This window comes from Salminus brasiliensis, chromosome 3 (genome assembly GCF_030463535.1).
Source record: "Salminus brasiliensis chromosome 3, fSalBra1.hap2, whole genome shotgun sequence".
Classification (NCBI taxonomy): Eukaryota; Metazoa; Chordata; class Actinopteri; order Characiformes; family Bryconidae; genus Salminus; species Salminus brasiliensis.
Genome location: NC_132880.1, coordinates 42,843,469 through 42,865,995, shown reverse-complemented (window position 1 = coordinate 42,865,995; position 22,527 = coordinate 42,843,469). Strand labels below are relative to the sequence as shown.

Sequence of the window (22,527 nt, the reverse complement as noted above, 5' to 3'; positions counted from 1 at the left end):
AAAGTGTGTTGGGCAGGAGTCCAGGGCAGCTTCGAATGTGGCACAAGAGCTGCGTCCCCCATGGTTGAGATGAATGCTAGGGAGGATGGGTGGGTGTCTTGTTCAACATGAAGACAGAATGAGCATGGAGGGTTTATATAGGGAGGAAGAGGAGGCTCTGTGCTGTGCTTTATAGTAATTTGGGTTAAACACTGAAAATATGTGTAACATCATCACAATAGATGACTCAGTGGTCTGATTCGCTACCTGATTTTTATGGCCTAGGGGTCACAAGTTAAAATTCAGAGCCATGCCGCTTTGCCATCAGTAGCCGGAGTAAGAGAGAGCACAATTGGCCGGGCGCTCTCCAGGTGGGTGGATGGCACTCTCTCCCCTCATCACTCTTAAAGCGATGTTGTTGGCTGATCTTTACCTTCTTAGTGTCGGGAGTATTGCTAGTGCTACGGGACGGTATGAACTAGTGGGGTAATTGGCAGTACTATAATGGGAGAACACACACACACACTTCACAATCACTTTATATCTTGTGTTGTAGCTCCAATCTCCATGTGATTGTTTATGTAACTGTAATTTCATTAGGGAGGGGAAAGAAACACAAGCCCATCCGTAGTGAGTTATTATGCTTTAATTGTAGGACTAATGTGAAAATAGACTCTTTCCCTCTGCTGTAGACCTACTGAGCTGACAGCAGAGAGCTGATTAAAACACTTGGTGAAATACATTTCAGCTTTATTGTTTCTGTGCTACAGCTGGTGTGAGCTACTTTCAGTCGAAGGTGCTCGAAGATATGTACAGTTTCCTAATGAAAGCTAATCAGGAAGCGTCTCTCAAAGGAGGCCACAAAAGGCTCTACAATCCCAAGTACACTGACTTTGGAACATAATGTGTGCATTTATGTAGTGTTGTTTAATTACGTTAATCCACAAGTGCACAGTGTTCACATATAAAACAGGGTTATAGAGTGAAAATGAGGATGAACACGAGTACCTTGATAATTAATCACCATACAGAAACCAAAAACTGACTGGCGCTTTAATAATTACCACTAATTATCATTTCTTAAGATAAGCTCTTATATACCTATTACATAAACAATGTGTCAAACTCAAAAATTAAAAGCTGCTGGACAAACATCAGGAGCTATTATGATTAATGTCAGTTTGTGATTCTCCCTTAATGTTCACCACAGATCATTTAGAGCAACACAGATTGGTTACGGTATAGAACAGATACTGAATAACGGCTGTTGTTTTGAACTCCACTATAGTTATTATTGTGCTGTTTACATGGTTTCTATCGTAAATCAAATTTCTGCATTCACAAAAAAGTTTTAGTGTACAATCTTGATGGCACAGGATGACAATCACTTGTATGGGAACTGTACACCGAACAGCCATAACATTAAAACCATAAAAAAGGTGAAGGTGAAGTGAATAACATTGATTATATGGTTATAATAGCATCTGTGAAGGGGTGGAATCTACCTTTGAGGCAGCAAGATTTAAAGCAGTTGAAGAAGTTGATGTTGGAAGCAGAAAAAATAAATCTAAGCCACTTCAACAATGTAAGAGCCAAATTATGATGGCTAGAAGACAGGTCAGAACATCTTCAAAACATCATGCCGGTCTTCCTGGTATATAGTGGTTGGTTTTACCAAAAGTGCTCCAAGGAAGGGTAACAGCAGTGAACTAGCAACAGGGTCAAGGGCACTCAAGGCTCACTGAAGAGATCCATGGAGGCCCCACCTCACAACTTACAGGTTTTAAATTATCTGCTGCTAGCATTTTGGTGCCAGATACCACAGGACACTTTCAGAGGTCTTGTGGAGTCCATGCCTTGTTGGGTCAGAGCTGTTTTGGTGGCACAAGGGACCTACACAATATTGTGCAAGTGGTTTTAATGTTATGGCTAATTGGAGTATGATTGTGCAACAAATCTCCATGCTGGGTGATGGGCTTTAAAAAGAAAAATAATTTAAAAAAAAATAATTCAGTCAAAACAGTTAAACAATAAATATGAAAAGGTTGATTTACATGAAATCTGTGATAAATTATAAAGAAAAGTTATAAAAGTCCTTGAGGCACACATCTGTTTGCACCAAGGGCCAGTTTCACATACACAGACTAAGCAGTGCTAAAGTGTGAGGTTTAATTAGGTTAGTCTTGCTTGATTTGTGGGCTTTTCTGTGGGTATTACTGAGCTCAGTCTGTGTCTGAGAAACTAGTTCTAAAACAAAAAGAAATATTTTAATTTCCACTGAAAACAGGATTGAGGAAAAATGTTACTTTTGTAAACACAAAGGCAGGGTCACTGCCAGACACAAAATGCATAGGTCTGAAACAAGACATTCAAAATGACATTGAAATGCTGGAGAACAAACAGAATTGATTTAGTGTTACCAGGGACCATTTCTTAATCTGATGTATTTTAGCTGCTGTTTGGGGCTGGCTTCCCAAAGTAGCCAGATATCCAATTTAATCCAATCTAGAATGTAAAATCAGATCAGTTAGCTGTAAAGGAAAAACGATCTCACTTAATATCTGCATTCAATCCTCCGTCTGCATCCAAATTATGAAACTACGGTAAAATAGGTGATATGTCTGGGTCTTAATAGTATAGCACAGATTGTCTTACACTACGAAAGGGATTTTCAGTGGAGAACTCCCACTGTCAGCATCATTTAGGACTGGGACTAGGCCTAATTGTGTCTGCAAGTCCAGCTCTGGCACTGGAGTGAAAATGATCGGGGGCTACCAGTAGAGATGTTGAGGAAAGCATAACGAAGCTGTCAGTCAGCCAGCAAGCTCTGTTGGCTCTGTCACCAGCTTGGACCCATCCCAAACGGTCTTGAATTGCTCTGGGACTGGAAACTCTCTCTGTTGGTATAAGGCAAAAAAATATTGCATTGTAAGTAACAATCACCACCAGTCAAGTTTTCCAGTTTTATTGATATTTAAGCAGCTCAGGTCCAGTGAATAACCTGAAATAGTACAGAGGTAAGCAGTGCACAAAACTGCATGTTCAGATAGCTATTGTAATGTCTAAAAAAACACACTTAACGTAAACCACAGATAAGGCATTCTAACTCCTAAAGGTGGAGCTCTTTCCTTTAGAGAAATTCCAGATAAAGCCAGAGTGTGAGGAGTACAGTTTCCTACACCATCAGAAGGCTCTTGGAAACTGGAACGAAACAGAAAAGGTCTGGTACAGGAAGAGGCCTGACAGACTCAAAACCACAACAAGCATCAGAAGACAAGTTTCTGAGAGTCACCAGCTTGTGTTATAGGCGGCTCAAATGATGACACCTTGTAGCTCAGCTTAACACTGGGCCAAGACTCAGTTTAAGCATTTTGAGCGTGTTGTCTGTACAGTGTTGTTGCATTGGCGGCAGTTCAGAATAGGAGGTGCAGGCTGGCTGCACACGTCATAGGAGGTGTGTGGCGGTCTTCACCCTCCCAGTGTCGGGAGCATTGTATGTCATAGGGGGAGAATATGTATGTATTGTTTAACTGGTCCGAATTGGGTAGAAAATTGGTACAATCAGAAATTAAACTTAATAAAAAAAAGTCTCAGTTTCAGCTGTAAAGAGAATCTTTGTAGCTGCAGGTGGAGTTGCAGTAAGAAAGTCATTGCTAAGATGGCAAAACAAGAAAAGCAGGCTTGCCTGGGCCACGCAGCACCGCCAGTGGACTACTGAAACAATTAAGGGGTGTTCTAAAACTTGTGACTGGTTGTGAATCATTTCATTTTTTCATAACCTTGAAAGAGAAAAGTAACTGACTTTACGTCAGTTCATTAGAAATGAGAAATGAATTAAGACTCTGAATTAAGACTTTCAAGACTTGAAAGGTGAAGGTGGTTATAAATATGAGCTCACTCACATAGTCGTCACCTTCCTGAGGAACCAGGATGTTCATTTCAGAACTCTTGGCACTAACAATTTCACAGCCGAGAGACTCCTTGCTTAGGTAGACGTGGCATCCGTCCGTCTTATTGATGGACATAGTGGGCACTTTCCCAAGGACCTATGAGAAGGTTAAACATACATTTTTCTCAGCAAAGCTACCACATGGCTGTATGTGTTACTTGTAGTACATAACATGTTGTAAAAGCCGTCTTATTGGATATCTGTGGATTTCCTAACCTGGAGCTGAATGTCCTTGGAGTTGATAACTTCCATTATTCCAACCACATTTTCAAACACAAGTCCAAGCTTCTTGCAGTTATCTAAATGCAAAACATTGTCTTACATTACAAAGAACACGAGTGTGAGACAGTGAAAAAGCAACAAAAGATCATAACTCACCCACTATGATTGAGTTTACTTTGCCTTTGATCTGAAGCGTGGAGTTGTTGCAACTAAAGACATAAACCACCTGTTTTAGCTCAGTCTCATCTATCACCAGATCATGGGTCTGCTCCTGGTACTCCTGAAAGACACACAGATGCAGTACTATAAGACAATGTTTACCCTCACTGTGTTTAAAGTGAATCAGTGAAATTAATTAGAGAAAATAATCAGCCTCCAGTAGATGACATCCTGAAGAAGCTCTATGAAGGTACAGTCTGAGCTTAAATGTCTGTATACAATGACTTTAGTCTTATGGGGTCCTGCAGGGTTCTATTTTGGCACCAAATAAACTTAACTAAAAATGATGTTAGTTATGACAATGTAGTCATGAGGCTGGCAGGTGTGGCATTACATACAGGGTCTAAGGGGTTATCTAATACCAAGAGAAAATCTATGTGAAAGGTAAACCAAGGCCAACTGAACCTACCACCCTCCACTTCTTTCCCTCCAGTTCCAGTATGGGCAAATGTTTTTTGGCTGGCGTAGAAGTGGAAGAGCTGGATGCTTTGTTTTTTGATGGAGAAGTCTGGTTTGCTCCACTCTGAGAACGCAGAGAAGGGTTCTTATGGGTCTTCTGCTGATCAGACACATGCTTCAGCCCTAATGAACAACAAATTGAGGCACAATATGACACATAAGACAGAATAGGGAAACTGAAACTGAGCATGACTTGGTTTAATAAGATTTAGATTTTTTTTTTCTATGTAAAAACCACTACAAGTTGAATCTGACAGAGTAATACACAAATAACACGGTTAATTATTGATGCCTTATGTAATATGTAAAAGTTGCATAAATTTCAATGACTTAAAATCTAAGGATAGACAAGTCTAAAACAAGTGGAGTAACTCTGGACTGACCATGTTTGGCATCAATGCCCTCAGACACATTTGTAAGGGAACAAAAACATGTTTAATACTGTGTTCTGTAAACCTTTAGTGATGGCCTCCCCCTGGTTGAGCTGGGCAAACAGAGCTGAGCGCTGGGCTGCACTGCTGTCAGGCTTAGGCTCCTCATCCGTGAAAACAGGTGGAGGTGGCGGTGGAGGAGGAGGAGGGCAGGGACCAGCAGGCTGAGCCACGAACATGGATGGGGGAGCTACAGGACCCTGTGGAAAATACTTAAATCAGTTATTTAGAACTATAATATTGATTAACAGATCTTTATAACTTTGCACGGTGGTCTGCTAATGAGGATTATAGATATGATGTGGTCTTGGAGCAGTGGAATAAGTCAGATGTATGAAAAAGGGGAATTCCAGTAAGTATTTAACATTTCTGCAGAATTCAATTGATGTAAAGAAAGTTGTACAGAGTGATTTTATGTGTTCATTCTAGAGGAATTCACATTTTCTTGTCTACCGAATGGTTCTCAGCAGTAGTGACAGAAACCAGATACAAACTTTAATGTCTCAAAAAGCTCCCACACAGAAAACTCATACATCTCATTAGATGGTTACAAATACATTAACTGATGCCTGATGCCTACAAATACATTAACTAAGACGATTACTGCATCCTAATTATGTACTACACAGTAATACTATAAGTTAAATACTATATATTTAAGTTTGGTATTTAGATTTGTACACAAAATTATTACTTAATTAGTATTGTTAATATATCAATAAAGTTAACACTTCTAACAGGAAGTGATGAAATGTTGCTGTCAGCATATACTGCAAGTTCTCCAGCCACTGTTGCCACTACACTTGCATTGTTATCTGCCATTTTGTCTAATACAAACACAGCATAATTTTTTTTTTTTATAACAATTTTACAAGTTGTATGCTCACCTTTATATTATACATTAAAGCTCAGAACACATGTGTAGGTATACTAGTTATTGTTGTAGACTCTTGATTTCATTCAGCACCACTGTAAAGAAACTGATTTAGTAGGTTTTTCCACGGTAACATTTCACACTGAACCACTCTGAATGACTTTGTTCAGAATTTGCTGACTAAATTATGTAAAAAGATGAAAAATTCAGACCAATTTCCTTTTAATGTGTTAGCTTCAGAAATGTCCTTCAAGTGCAGAACACAAAACTGCAGTATGACGTCAGTCCAGTAGGAGGAGTATAAGGCAACACTCTGGCTCCACTAATACGAACCTTAAATGTGGAAGTCAGTATTTTGAAATAAATGCAAAAGTCCCTAATGTTACATAATCAGTGGTGTTACTGAGTAGAAAACATAACTTTTCACCTCAAGACTTTTGCAGAGTTAAGTGGGTCACAATAATTGTTTAAAGTGAATAGTTACAAAGTAGTTATACTGATCAGCCATAAAAACATTAATTATTAATTAAGGGGTGAATATATTAGGCAGCAAGTGAACAGTCAGTTCTTGAAGATGATGAAAGCAGGGAAAATGGGCAAGCATAAGAATCCAAGGGCCAAACTGTGACGGCTAGACAGCCGGGACAAAGCATCCCCAAAGGGTTTTGTGGGTCTTGTGGAGCATGCAGTGGTCAATGCCTACCAATTGTGGTCAAAGAACGGATGACCTAAGGCTCATTGATGTATTCCAACTTACAGGACTTAAAGGATCTGCTGCTAAGGTTTTGGTGACAGATACCACAGGGCACCTTCAGAGGTCGCGTGGAGTCCATGCCGTGAATTATAAGATCTGTTGTTGTGGTAGAAGGGGGACATCCTACTCAAATTAGGCAGGTGGTTCTAATTTTATGGCTGATCTGTGTACATGTAGGTAGTAGTTGTGCCAGCTTGTCTTTACAATGGTCAACAGCAGGACCAGCATAGCCAAGCTGCTTGCCCATTATGAACAGCCAGATCACACTGGTCCAGTGGTATGGCCAGCAGAAGCTAGTTTTGAGCTGGATATTTTTTCAGATTTCCTAATTAAAGGAACAGCACATGCAGACAACAGCAGGTGAAATATGAATCGTTAGACCCACAAAAGGTTACCGTATGCATTTCAGCTTTAAATGTTCTGACAGGAGTTCAAACATCAGGCCTCAGAAACAGATGAATGTGGGGCAGTTGGTTACCATGTAAAACGAGGCACACTCACGCTTTTCCCCGCGTCAGCACAGCTGCCGTCGACAGTTGCACACAATCCCCTCTTCAACACTCACACCACTACAACAACTGCTACACACATATCTTTTCTTTTCCTACATAAACAAGCTCTCCTGTCACTCCAAATACTTCTGCTGATGTCTGGGTTCAGCATGGGTTCAGGAGTCACGGACCTTAACCTTTGACCCTGAAAGGTCAGTGTGTAACGGCATTTAATCCACAGTAAGTCCACAACATGGGGCACGTATAGAAAAGAGAGGCAGGATGAACATATGAACACGTACATTAGGCAGGCACTTGATATCGTCATGGAGGCAATGTGTCGAATACATGAGAGGACAGTTTAAATTACACACAGTGTGTGTGTGTGTGTGAGCAGGTGGGTTATCTGAATACACACTAGGCTTTTGTTGGGGGTATTTCTTTGGTAAAACCCTTTCTTTCAAAGAGACCCTGAGAGCCACCTGTCCACAGCACAAACTCCCTCACACTCTAACCCTCACAGCAAGAGGGACAGCTGACATACACACACTTAAGCTCTCAAGTTTCTGTCTGCCACACACACTTACTAACCCCCTGCCCCTTAATACACACGTGCACACTTCCTTCACAGAGAAGATTACTGGAGAGATAAACTCAAAGACAGGCTCTCCTGAACTTAAATATACAATTGCCTATAAAGTGGGTTAAAAAAGCAATTGCCCACTTCACAATGTCTTCTGTTTTTGAACCTTTGTCACAAATGTTAAATGTTTCAGATCTTCCAGCTAATTTTAATATACAATAAAGACAACACAAGTAAACACACAATGCATCATTTAAATTATCCATCCATTCATTGAATATAAAAACGATTCAAACTTCACCCATGTGAAAATGAACTGCCCCATAGCTACTAAAGCAATCAGTCAACCAAATTTAGTTCACAACTGGGTTCATTTTACCTGCCACAACAAACCATGAGAGATTTAAACAAAAGAGATTTAAATACAGTAAAACACAGTCACTGAGTCTGGAAAGGGATACAAAAGCCATTGCTTAAGCTCAGAGACTCCATAGTGAGAGCCATTATTCAAAAAAGTGAACCTAAGTCAGAGCCATTATCCACAAATAGAGAAGTCTTGGTGAAAGTTTGCTATGCCGATCACTCATGGGAAGGGTCACCACTGTTCCAAGTGAGCATCAACGACTCATCCAGGAGATCACAAAAGATCCCAGGCGAACATCTAAAGAGCTGCAATTCACACTTGCCTAAGTTAAGGTCAATTTACACACAGGCTCGTCTCGCATTTGCCAAAAACATCTAGATGACCCCCTAGACTTTGGGGATAATATTCTGTGGACTGATGAGTTAAAGGTGAAAGTCTTTCGTGGACATGGGTCCCGTTACATTTGGTTTAAAGCTAACACAGCATCATAAGAACATCACACCAACAGTCATACATGGTGGTGGTAGTGTGATAAACCTGGACAACTTGTTATAACTGATGGAACAATGAATTCTGCTCTTTTTTAGAAAATCCTGAAGGTTTTTTAATTTTTAATTTTCAATTAGGTCAGTTTGTGACCCAAAGCTCCAGAGTGGTTGGGTTATATAGCACAACAATGATCTAAAGCACACAACCAAGTCCACCCCTGAATGGCTAAAAAGAAACAAAATAAGTGCCCTGCATTCTGGAGTGGCCAAGTCAAAGTCTTAACTTGAATCCCATTGAGATGCTGAGGCAAGACCTTAAACCGTTCAATGTTTAATTTAAATCAATTCTGTAAAAAAAATCCTCCACAGTGATTATAAAAGACTCATTTCTGGTTATCACAAACATTTTGACTGCAGTTGTTTCTGCCAAAGATGGCACAACCAGATATTTGGTTTAGGAGGGCAATTACATTTTACATGGATTATATAGGTTTTGAATCAATCAAATACATAAGTTTAATAAATGGAGTGTTTGGTGTGTTTACTCATGTTGTCTTTTTACTTAAATAAAAAAATTGTTGGATTATCTAAAATATGTAATTATGGCAAATTTGCCAAAAACGAAGAAAATCAGGCACTGTAAAAAGCCTGATTTGCCCCCAAAACTGCCTTCTCCCATTCCTTTTAGGGCATGCCATGAATGAAAGAGTCTCAGCGCTAATAAAAACAGGCACAACTTACAGGCCTTTTATCTAAAGACACTAAAGTAAAGAAAACACAAGAGTTGGAAGAGAAAAGGAGGAAGAGTAATGAATTCCCTGGACAGACATGCATTACTAGCTGTGGGAAGCTTTCAGGAGAGATTCCTCAAATGGGATCGCTATCCTAGTTCAGATAATATCTCAGCTCACTCAGGCAGCCCCTGTTTGACTAAAAATGGAAATATATCTACTGAGCTGTATCTCAAGGTTTCAATCAGGCATCCCCTGAAACACCCAATCCTACAAAGTAAAAGAAAATCACACCTATTAAAAGACTAATTCTTGTGCAGATTATGAAGTATTCATCTGAAGCAGCAACTGCACAGATTCCCTCTGATAAAAGGGTGAGAAAAAGGTTGAGAACAGGTCACTGCATTTCTCCTTAGTAATAATAATAATAATAAAAATATATATTAATAATTTGAACTGCTTTATACAGACATCTGTTCCATATTTCTTATCATCATCAGCTGAAACTTGCCACTTTATTATATTCACTTAATTTATAATTAATGTACATGTACTTTTTTCTCTTTTTGTTTTATATTTTATTTGTGTATTCTTACACAAATGCAACTGTAACAAATGCAATTTCCCTCCTGGGATCAATAAAGTATTCTGAATCTTGTTTTGATTCTGATTTTTCAATGACCATTTATGTAAATAAGTGTCTATGAGAGAACAGTGTGGATGAACAACTCACAGTCTTGCTCCAGACCAGTCCAGTGGTGTGGTGCTGTTTGATATATGTCTGAAGTTCAGTCCAGATACTCAGGTATGAGCGCACCCACTCGACATGGCAAGGGTCACTACAGCCAGGAAGACACAAACAGCAATAGAACCATAGGAGAAGGATTAAGCATATATATTATTAATGTGCACAATGGTTTATGTATGGTAGTGTAACCAGATTTAAAGCAGCATTATGTGAGAATGAGTATTTTTGCTCTTGGGCTCCCCCTACAGTTAAACACTTCTAACCCACAGGAAGGAACCAACAACTAACAATGACATCACACAGTGTGGGTGCATGCTATTTTAGGCTAGATTGATACAGATAAGCCATCTCTATAGTTACCATACACAATATTGTTACATGGACATTAGACACTGACAAAGACGAGTTCCCACTGTGCTGTCACATTGTGATGCCATACTTTTTTTGACGTTTGTACAGCTGTTTTAGTGGGGTATTAGTCTGAGCACTTTCACAGCTCATAGTAATGGTTGTTGAGCAATTTCAAACTCAGTTTGCTTGTTTGGTTTTTCAGTGATCAGTCATCATTACAAAAACTATACAATGTGAATTTATTTCAATGTGAGAATATTTTTTTATTGTCATATGTGTAACGTTAACCTTAGTGTTGTCTTAAGGGGTAAAACTAGTATTTAATAGTAAAGAAAAACAACTAAAATGATCTTTATCTAGACAGACCCCAACATTAGAGAAAGTGAAACATTGCCGTTGTTCATACTTCCAGGACAGCTTTACACCACCAGGGTAGACATACTGGGTTATTTTTGACTCTCAGGACAAGAGGAGGCAAATGACCCAATCCCTGTTCATGAGAACTAGATCACTAGCAATGCCAACAGTAGGAGGGTGAAGACTAGCACATGTGGAGCCAGGCAGCACGCTTGGAGGGAAGCGTGGCTCCCCAGCTCTGATACAACAGCTAACAGATGCCTGTGCTGATCAACATCACACTAGCAGTGATGTGGGGAAGAAGTGCCATTAACCCACCCCTGAGAGAGCAAGGCCAATTATGCACTCTTGGACTCTGGCTGCTGATGGCAAGAAGGCCTTAGTCTTCATAAGGTTTAAAGACCATATTGTCTTAGCTAGTGTCTGTTATCATCCATATGTTTCCCTAGTGGTAACACTCACGTGTCCTTGTAGTCTTTCAGAACTCTGTTGGTGTAGAACATAGCAGCATCGTTCATCTCCTTCACATAGGGCCCCGGCTTCTGACTCTAGAAGAAGCAAAAGAAACAAAAAGAGGAATGGAGTTGATGGTGACATTTTGACATTATGTGCTTAAATTGTCGAAATAAATAAATGCACATAGAGATACTGAGCACTGAAAATACACTATATGTCCATATGTTTGTAGACACCCCTTTGCTGACACAGATTGTAGAAGCTTATCTAGTCTCTGTAGAAAAGTACCGCCAATAGAATAGAACTCTCTGGAGCAGCTAAACATGAAGCTATTGGCACCAGACATTTGCTAGTCCCCTGGCATTGAGCTGTGGAGCAGTGTTTTCCATCAAATAGTTGGGAAATTAGGGATGAGTGGAGAAGTGGTCAGCAGGATGAACCTTTTTTTAATACCCTTGATTTCGTAAGAAACATTAAAAGAGCAAGTGTCCAGATAGTGTATCTGTACTGTTCATTAACAAGAGATGTTAAATGAGAACACTGTGTAATGAAGCAAAGTGTAAGGTTTACTCATCACAGACATGGATGCAGACAAATGTGAACAAAGATTATGAGTGTGTAAGTGGCTACATAGATAATATACGAGTCCAGATAATGCACTACAGTGAATCATTAGGACTAGATGAAGTAATGTATATCCAGAAACCCACAAACATAGTGACACACTTTTCGAAAAGTATGCTTAATCTAAATATTGCTTAAACGTCCTTCACACTGATAGCATATGCATTGTTAAGTGGCTATATGGAGAAAGTTTCCTTTTGTTATTTGGAAATATAGGCCTTATAAGGAAAGAACATGTTCATTTGAGCACCTCATTTGTTTAATATTCATTAATCAACGTCAGATGGGTAAAAGATAAGTCTCTGAACAGTTCTAAAACTGAAGTCAGCAACCGTTATCATAATTTCACCAAATAAGTCAATGAAAAACCTTCCATGAGGCCAACAAATGTGAAGTTTAACCATTTCAGAATCATAGATTAACCCATACATCTGGCACCAACATGTTAGTAGCAGATACTTTAAAATCCCTTGGAAGTTTTACGGTGGGGCATCCTTAGATCGCATCAATAAGCCAATGAGCCTTTTACCAGTTTACTGGTTGTCCTTTCTTTGTTAACTTCTGGAACTTGTCTGGTACTTATCATTTGTTTGTTGCTTTTTTTCACCACTGTCTCCCAATTTGGTACTGCCAATTAACCCGTAGCTCCCCCTAACGCTAGCAATGCTCCCGACACTTGGAGGGTAAGGACTTAACATGTCTCCTCTGGTACATGCAAAGCCAGCCACCACCCTCTTTGTGGCATCGCCAAGCAGCAGACATGCTTAGAGCAAAGCACCGGGTCCCAAACAGACACCTGTGCCGGCCAACATTGCTTAAGAGTAATGAGGTGGGAAATCTATCTACTATCTAATCTATCTATCTGCTATCTACCCACCTGGAGAGAGCATAGCCAACTGTGCTTTCCCGGACTCCGACCACTGATGGCAAAGCAGCATGGATCGGAATTCGAACTTGCGACCCCTGGGCACAATAGACCACTGAGCCACTCAGAGCCTGACAGTTGCTACTTTAACCAGATAACCAATTATTTACTTCAGTGATTTTAAGGTCATGGCTGATTGATGCATGTTTACTGTTTATGCATGTTTATTTTACACAAAGCGAAATCATACTATCATAGCTGTCTGAACTGGGATTATACTAAATTCAGTATGATCTAAATTCAGCTGCCTGTTTCATCAACCAAATATCAACCAATTCTTAAACAAAGTGATGATCCCTATATGTTTCTGCATCAACTATGTTTAATTAAACGAATCCCTGCTCTAACATACCAAGCCTGGATCAGGCTAACACACAAATCTGAAGGGTTTTATGTGAATAGAAATCTCATCCCCAACTCATCCCAAAAGTAATGCACAGACATTTCAGAGAACCCAGTTTCACTGCTCCACAGCTCAATGCTGGGGAGCTTTATACATGAGGGCATGTAAAAGGTTCATGTTTATCTGCTCCAGAGAATCCCATTTTATTGGCAATACTTCTCTATATCTGTACATCTGTGTCAGCAATGGGTGAAACTTAAGTAGCTAAATGCATTTATTAGAAGGGATGTCCACAAACATTTGGACATACAGTGTATAACCTAGTCTGAACAGCTCTTGCTTTAAAAGCTTCATTTGTACAGCGTTGAAAAATAATTTTACTACTCACCACTGCAACCCATCCCAGTGCGGGAATACTCTCACTGACAGCGGACAGGTGGTTAAACAGCTGGCTGCCGCGGTTCTTCTCTCGAAAGGTCTGGATCTCCTCAATTTTTTCTGAGATGGGCCTGAGGAGATCTGCCAGTTCTGTCTGAGGAGAGGACCCACACACAAACAAATTAAATTTCATTTAGTCATTTTGGTTAGCATTTTTCCATAGTAGTATCTGGCAGATTTATCCTCATTAGATCATTACACTCATATCCTACAACAACGGTTCCCATTCCAAGTCCTGGGGATCCCATAGTGTGTTCATTTTAGTGCTGTCACCCATCTAGCACACCTGTTTCAACTCATTACTTATTCAACAAGCTCCTCCTGTGCTGGGTCAGGTGTGTTAGAATAGGGAAAATACAAAAGTCACAAAAATACAGTCTTGAGGTTCCCAGGACTGACTTTTTTTGGGCACCACTGTCCTACAGTTTGTTACATCAGGCTACAATTGCAAAACATCCCATTGCTAAACAACATCACAGTGATTTATGATCCTACAGTGAAATAAACATACACTGATGAAAAGCAGCAATTACATTGTGAATGAGCATCTAACATAGAAAGCTTGTTTTTCCAGTGAAACATCTAGAGAGCTCCACCTCTCTCCCAGCCAGCATTCCAGCTCCAGACGGGGAGATCCCGCTGGCCTTGTAAGGCCCTGCACAGGCCCAGTGTTTAGAGTTTACTTCAGCATAACAGGGAGAAAGGGAACACGCTGCTCCGATTGCTGCTTGTGTTTAACATGTTGCCTGACCTGCTATTTTGAACTCAACATTCACATATTCATTGAATTTCTGGATGAGTTGGTGGGAAAATAAATATGTGTAGCTGCTCTTATTTTTATCCAAGTTAAAAATACTTCTCTCGTTTTTAGTCTATTACTCGAGCTAGGCAGAATTGGACAAATATAGAAACAGTAGGATTGCCTGTTTTTCTCTTGGAAAAGAAATCTTTTACAAGTAGTTAGACATTACAAGAAGCAAATTACACAAAATCATTTGTGTAATTGACTGAGGAAAAGTCAGGACACTCCACACATTGTTACTAATTGTTGAAATGAGTGGTAAAGATCACCATGGCCAGATCGAAAGAGCTTCCTGTGGCCTTCAGAAAGATGTTTGTAGATGCAGCTAGGAAGGGGATTAAAAAGATCTCAGGACAATCAGCCGCTCAATTGTCGGCTAAATCATTTACAAGTGAAACAACTGCCAACATGGCCAGGTCAGGCCGTCCTAGCAAGTTCAGCCCAAGAGCAGACCACAAAAGGCATGTACTAAGTCTCTTAATTATTCATGGGTGTGTTTTGGGCATAGAGTGCAATTAACCGATCAGCATGTCACCTGCCATTCCTTGTAAGAGCCAGGTGCATTCTGACTTTGGTGGATTGCTATTTCAATGGCATTTCACGCACAGTCTGGGAAGACTTGCTAAAGTGGTAGAGCACCTCGCCTCTAGAATAATGTTATTTTATATATTTGGTATTCTGTTTATTGTTGATTTGTTGAAAGTTTGCATAGCTGCCATGGGTTTGTGCACTGCCCTGTGTCCATTAACAAGCGGGGGTGTACACGCGTTGGGCACATGCCTGTGACAATTCACTGCCAAGATAGCAATGAACGTCTGACTGTTGACGTCTGCCTAGGTTGTTTTCAGTCAGTGGCGCACCTGTATTTTCTGTTGCCAAGTTAGCAACACATCAGAAATCGTCCTGAACACCCCTCATTTTGAGACCACCACGCTCACGGGAGTAGATATATTCACAAGCACCGCTGCTATTTGAACAACGCAGGTGGAAGGCATGAAAGCAGATTGTTGGCAGGGTGTAAGATAGCAATGAGCATTGTCATCTGTCTGTTTTTATCTGTTCAAAGAACTTTGAAACATAGTTCAGAACTCCTGGTCTTTGTCTATGTATTCCCTGATAAAATCTTGCCCAGAAGCTTTTTAAAGACATTTATCCAGTTGTATGTGTTTAGTTATATTACATCCATCTCTCAACCTTGTTCAAATGAAGATCAAATATCCACATTTAAATATGTTAAACATATATATACCAATGATTTTCATGGGGTGTCCTTATTTTTTTTTAACATGACTGAATGTGTGACTGAACATATTAGTGTTTATAAAGATGACTAAAACAGAGATGTCCACAAAGACCACAAAGAATAACTTAATGTTAGCTGTCTGTGTGCATGTGTGTAGTTTTTGTAAGGAGTGAGGCTGGGGGAATGAAAAAAGGAGAGGGAAGGAATCGTTTTCTAACAACATGCACATGATTTTCATTTCTTTGAATAAAGACAGTCCTTTCATGCCCTGCATGGACATCATGGCTGCTATTAAGACATGGCACTGTGTGTGAAGAACCAAGGTTAAAAATAAAGTTAAACATGAAGATTTAAAACCCTTTCAACGCCCAGTGATCTTCAAATGGATATAGAAACGCAGCACATTAGTGCCTAGAGTCAAGATTAAAAAATATCACAAAGTCTCAGAAAGAGTGGTTTTTAATGTTTCACATCAAAATGATGTAATGAAACCTTATGTACAGTCTGAACACAACTCAACAAGTTTTCTAAATAACCTGATGATATGAGGTTGAGACTACAGCTGTGCTAAGTATAAAAGAGTACATCACCATTTGTAGCACATTAATCATAGCGTGCTCTATCTAAAAGTGTGGTTTTGGAGGCTTTCTGTTAAAAAGCATGCTTAATTGTGAAAGCATCTTTTAGATTTACAAGATAACCAAGTCCCCAAGGGTCTGATATTAAATGTAATTCCACCCTTTTAAGGATTTACCACACAGCTGTCATTGATTACAATTCTATTACTCAGCGAATGTTGCTTTTTTGTATATTTTTGCATATAGCTTTAATCTACTGTGCATAATCCTGTGTAGAATTGTGGCAGTACTCTAATCCTAACAGGATCTTGGTGAATGAGCCCGCAGGCAAAAAGCTGATGATTAAGCTCACCATTAGAAATCTATTTAGCACCAACAACGACTCTCTATGTCCTCCAAATATGACCTCCATTTACAAAATAGCTGTAAAGAGCAACAGTGCTTCAGCTCCAACACTTCTCAATGGTCCATTTGTTTATTGGATGACTAAATTCCTACTTCTGTAAATGTAAATACGCTTTATGGACAGAAGTACTGGGACACCTCCTTCAACTCCTTCATTGTTTCTTCTGAAATTACAAGTAAACTTTCAAGAGTTAATCATGCTTTTGTTTTAGTCTCTACTGTCCAGAGATGGCTTTCCGCTAGATTTTGGAGCATTGCTGTAAGGACCTGATTGCATTCAGGGGCAAGACCATACGTGAGGTCAGAAGGTTTGATGATCACCACCTGTTCATGTTGATCTGCTTCAGAGAGTCCTATTCTAATGCGCAATGCGTATCTTCAAGGACTAGATAAGCTATGTGCCTGTGCCTTTGCACATCTGTGTCAGCAATAGATGCAACTTAAGGTAGATGAATGCATTCATTAGAATGGGTGTCCACAAACATTTAGTCTATCTAATAAAAATTAGGCAGGTTGGAAACAGTGACAAATTTGCTACCATACACAAATTGGATCAATTACACACACAAAAAAACACATTTCTGAAAGATCTACCTGGCAACATCTGCTATGAATAAGGGTATCTGTGGGTAGAACAAGGATGGCTCAATTCCGAACCACCCTTTCCAAATCTTTGACATGTGCTTAACATTTCTCCTTGGGAATATCCCTGATGCCAACTTAACAGCCATTCCATTACTGTATTAGCTCAAGTGAAGTTTGTTAGATGACCTCTTGGAACGCTGAGGCATTGAGTCAACATAAATGTAGACCTAGACTGAGTCATCAGTCCATACCTGCCCCTGCATCAGCCTGGACTTCCCCTCTCGTATCTCTGTCAGTTCAGGGCAGAAGGACAGAAATAGCCTGCCTATCTCTGGGCCATGAATGAAGCACAGGCAAGAAGTTACTTTTTCTTCTCTTCCTCCTGCAGACCTTGACTGACCAATACAAAAAACTAACAAGGTTTCCAAGCGGGGGAAATGGGGATTACCCTGCTGTTTCCAACATGTGGTTGGAAAGTGCACCACAGCTAATCTGACATGTGATATAATATTTTTCCTATCCAATCCCTCCGTCCCCGATTTACTCTTCCCATAATTCTTGTATATTCTTGTCTTTAGGTATAGAAATAGCAAAAAAGAAAACTCAACAGAAAGACCAATCCTATAGCCAATGACATTAAATTAACATGACCTTGATGCCACCGTAAGCCTGAACTCCTTGACCGGGAGTTCTGGTTGAGATCATCGCAGCTCCACTAGGAAGTCTGTGAGGGAATTACAGAGAGTAACAGCTGTGCTCTCTAGTCTGCAGGACACACAAACACTCCTCAGCGTCCACCGACAGGCCTGTCACTTGACCAAGGCCACAGAAACACAGAGGCTCAAATATAGAACATGACCATAAAAAGCCACAGAATGCAACCTCAGCCTCACACACAAACACAGAAAGAGTGAGAGAGAAGCCAGAGGTTTACAGCTTTCCAGCACACTGCCAGTGTTACTCACACAGTGCTCTATGCATTTATAGACAAGGGCTTTATATATATGAGTACAGAAAGGGTTGTGATGAGTGTGTCTGTGTATATTTGTGCAGGGTTTAGAGAGAGTATATAGTTCACTCAAATCTGGCTGTGTACTCAGGGGAGTGCAGAGTGTACTACTCCAAAGAGTCACTGGTCTTTTCTGGGCATATCTAATTCAGTTGGACTATTTTTCCTTTCAAGTTTGTGGGAATCCAATTGAGGAGTTAACCCCTTCTCTCCACTGCAACACTCTGGTCCTGTCTCTCTCATATCACAGCACTTTCAAACAAAAAATGTGTATGTGCTGTATAAAACAAAGGAGACTTTTGCAGACCTCAGAGAAGAGCTGGTGATTCCCATCAGGCTGAAAAAGCTTGCAAAACCATCTCTAAAAAGTTTGGACTCCACCAATCCACGTCAAGAGCAAGGTGTGTAGTAGTCTGCGAGGTGCATGGCAGGGTTGCAGGTAGAAAGCCACTGCTCTCCAAAAATATCATTGCTGCCTGTCTGCAGTTTGCAGATCACATGGACAAGGCAGAAGTCCACTGAAACAGTGTTTTGTGGACAGACCATAATAGATCTTTTTGGTTTAATTGAGAAGTGTTATGTTTGGAGAAAGGAAAACACTGCATTCCCATGCACCTCCCAAGCCTGTTTTGCTGCATTTCAGCCAGAATAACTTGCCATCAACAGAACTATAAATTCTAAATTATGCAAGAAATTTCTAAAGGAAAAAGTCAAGATGTCTGTGAGCTGAATCTAATGAGGACACAGGTTATGCAGCAAGACTACGACCCTTCTAATAATGGTTAAAGAAGAGTAAAGTTAATATTTTGGAACGGCCAAGTGAAAGTTCTGACCTTAATCCAGTAGAAATGTTGTTGAAACCCACCAATATTGTTGCCTCGTTTGTTTGATTTGATTCTCCTTATCTGCTTTTTTGATGTGTGAAAATCTAATGAAGATCTGATGATTTATACTTATAAGTGACTTTAGGTTGCAGCCAATACTGACACAGATGAGCAAATACACACACACAGCTTGTCTTGTATATGTAAAGAAGTATTGCCAATACAATAGGACCCTCTAGAGCAGATAAACATCATGTCTAATGCCAGCTGTGATCTAGAAGGTATAAAGTATAAAGTGATTCTAATATTTAAAGGTTTAGTGTGGAAAGGTAATGTGGTCACCGGACAAAACTGAGCTCTGGCAAATACTGGTTAAATGTGTGTGAATTCTCGAAATTATTGCTAATTAATAAAGGCTTTATTAAAGATATCAAGTGAAACTGCATGGTTCACTGTATACTTTTGAAAATTTTCCAAACAACTGCCATTGATTACAAATGTATTATTCTGTGAATGGTGCATATAGCTTTAATCTACTGTGAATAATCACAACAGGATCTACTGATTATTATGGTCACCATTCAACAATCTATCTAGAACCAACAACGACTCTCAATCCTCAAATCCATCAAACATCCTCCAAATATGGCCTCCATTTCACAGAATAGTTGCAAAGATTCACAATGCTTCAGCCACAACACTTCTCAATGGTCTGTTTGTTTATTAGACGACTTAATTCCTGCTTCTTCTCTCACCCAATAGCCTGCAAGCACGAAGCTAATCACTTCCTGTTTGGGCAACAGACAACACAAACCAAAGTCCGATGGAATGACATCAGGCTGGCCCCCAGACTTCCCCCGGGGCCGCTGTGTGAAGCGTTGGGAATGTGTTGTATTGGCGTTCTTTTGAACAGTGGAGGTAATCCCTATGTTCACAGAGAGCCCAATGTCGCATGGCTGACCACATAACCTCAGAACCGTATGGAGTAGAGGAGGAAGAGCGCTGTATAGCAGTATAAACCAGGGCAAACCCGCTGAACCTTTGACGCCTATGGAGACCTTAGCCTTCGTTGTCGGGCTTTGGAAGTATTTGAAACTCAGCCACATCAGTACCCTTCACCAGGATCTGTATGGGCTTGAAGAATGTGTGTAATGTACGGGACCAACACTTAGATAAGATCTCAGTTACATGATGATAAGTGTACATCATAACTACGTTATATGAACAATAATGAACCAATTAATTTGCAGGGTCAACAGATAGTCAGATATTTCTCTTTCAAAAAGAGTTCTGATGATTTAAAGGTCCCATATCGCTTCTATCACATGGAGAGATAGAAGTTTTTTTCCTTATGACAATGATGATATGTTTAGCTATTCAACCTACAGCAGTTTAGCTCCACCAATTCAAATCCATAGGCATTAATATGGAAGTGAGACCCCTTTGCAGCTCCCATTGGAGCTCTGCGGATATTGGGTAAGCAGAGTGTTTTTCAGTGCTCTGCGACCCCACTCTGTAACTTTACGTGGTCTGACACGTGGTTGCTGAGTTGCTGTGGTTCCTACACGCTTCCACTTTTCAATAATACCACTCACAGGTGATAGTGGAATATCTAGGAAGTAAGAAATTTAATGAACTGACCTGTAGCAGCGGGGGCATCCTATTACAGTACCACACTGGAATTCACTGAACAATGAACTCATTTATTTACTAATGTATGTAAAGGCAGACTGCATGGTTTCAATGATTAAAAGGTCTGTCCCAATACTTTTGTCTGTATAGTTTTTATGCATGTGTGAGTGTCTCTGGTGGGGTGTGGGCCCCTTAAAATGTTACATGTTAGAAAAGACATAAGACATAAGTGACAAAGGCAGATGAGTATGAAGCAATGTGATGATGATCTTTACCTGTGCAGGCTCCTGGTGCATGGAGGCCATTTTGAGGAAGGTGCGCTGCACCTGCAGGGCATTGTGTACCATCTCAGCCTGTTAAATTAAAAGCAGATTCACATAAATACACCCAACAGGGACAAAAGTCTATTAAGCAATGTCATATTAAGGCACCATCTGTTAGGCAGAATTTTGCAAAGGTGTGCCAAACCCAGCACAAACTGGTAAATCAAATAAATAAAAACTGGGACTGAGAGTAAACATGTGCAGACATATGTGAATGCAAAAGTTATTTGCATGTTATCTGATTAACTAGTATCCAAATTACAGTTATAACAACACATTTGGCACCTTTGTGTAGCATAAACCTTACACTAATGCATATATGCATGCTATAGCACAAACAACTCTGCTTTGAGCTCCCCTTCACTTCATAGTAGGTTATATTTTTTTCTCCTGCACCACACGCACACAAACACTCACACACTTTAAGGAGGGTGAAATCCAACGAGGCATAGCCAATGTTTGGGAAAAGACCTCCTCTTACAGAGCAGTGGAACCCAGAGGCCCTGACCATAAAAGGAGCTGCCTTTGCTGGATAGAAAACATTCTCCCATCCAGCCTCCTGCTGCAGTGATGAGGGATCTGGATTAGTTGAGTGTTGCCTTTCGTGGTAAAGACGCTTTAAGAAACTGTTTCCTGTAATTCTCACACTTTCAGGTTCAAAAGTTCTGAGCAACCCCCAATCTGAGATTTGACGTTGCTGCAGTGTTACATAGCTAAGCTGGACCCAGTCCCCTCCCCCCCAAAAAATTTTTAAAATCTGGCAGAGAGAGTGTTTAGTGTGATGCTTGCGCGACCCTTTAAGAATTAGCTTTGTGCTGAGATGTTTTTGGGGGAACAGTAGTATAAAACACAGTGATGGCTGAATACACTTCCCTAAATGCATTCATTAACTTACTGCGTTGTTTTGCTCACCTATCCTGCTTCAGTCCACTATTGCTCCCACCATCTCATGCCAGCTGTCCTGTTCTACTAAATTACAGATTGAATGTTGTTATACATAACTTTTCCTGCAATTTTTCATGCAAAGTGTCATTGTATTTGATAATCTAAAAGTATTCAAAATGCAAATGTTTGGACACTCCAATACTTAAAAACACTCCTTTTATATCTAACTATGAGTCTTTCTCATCTTTCTTTCCAAATTTCCACCTACTCATTCCTCCAGAGCGTGTCTAGTTCTATTAATATTCTGGAGTCATCTTGCTACACAGCATGTCTTAGATCTATTCACAGATTTTTTTAGTGATGTTCAAGTCAGTGGACTCTGAGGGCCATGCCAAACACTGACATTTACTAGAGTCTATTCCTATTACTAATGCTTTAGTGGAGTTCACTAACAC

At 40.1% G+C, this 22,527-nt stretch overlaps 1 protein-coding gene across 3 annotated transcripts in view; it reads right to left on the bottom strand.

Moving 5' to 3' along the window:
• Positions 1-610: 610 nt before the first annotated feature.
• Positions 611-22,527, bottom strand: part of cap2 (cyclase associated actin cytoskeleton regulatory protein 2) — a 35,847-nt gene continuing 13,930 nt past the window's right edge. For all 3 annotated transcript variants that reach the window (XM_072674888.1, XM_072674890.1, XM_072674887.1), the window contains 10 exons: positions 21,140-21,217; positions 13,737-13,880; positions 11,463-11,548; positions 10,278-10,383; positions 5,285-5,459; positions 4,779-4,951; positions 4,307-4,430; positions 4,145-4,227; positions 3,882-4,025; positions 611-2,876 (listed from right to left, as the gene is read on the bottom strand). In XM_072674888.1, coding sequence (XP_072530989.1) covers positions 2,793-2,876; positions 3,882-4,025; positions 4,145-4,227; positions 4,307-4,430; positions 4,779-4,951; positions 5,285-5,459; positions 10,278-10,383; positions 11,463-11,548; positions 13,737-13,880; positions 21,140-21,217 — 1,197 coding nt within the window. In that variant the 3' untranslated portion in view covers positions 611-2,792. The remainder of the gene's footprint in view (positions 2,877-3,881; positions 4,026-4,144; positions 4,228-4,306; positions 4,431-4,778; positions 4,952-5,284; positions 5,460-10,277; positions 10,384-11,462; positions 11,549-13,736; positions 13,881-21,139; positions 21,218-22,527) is intronic.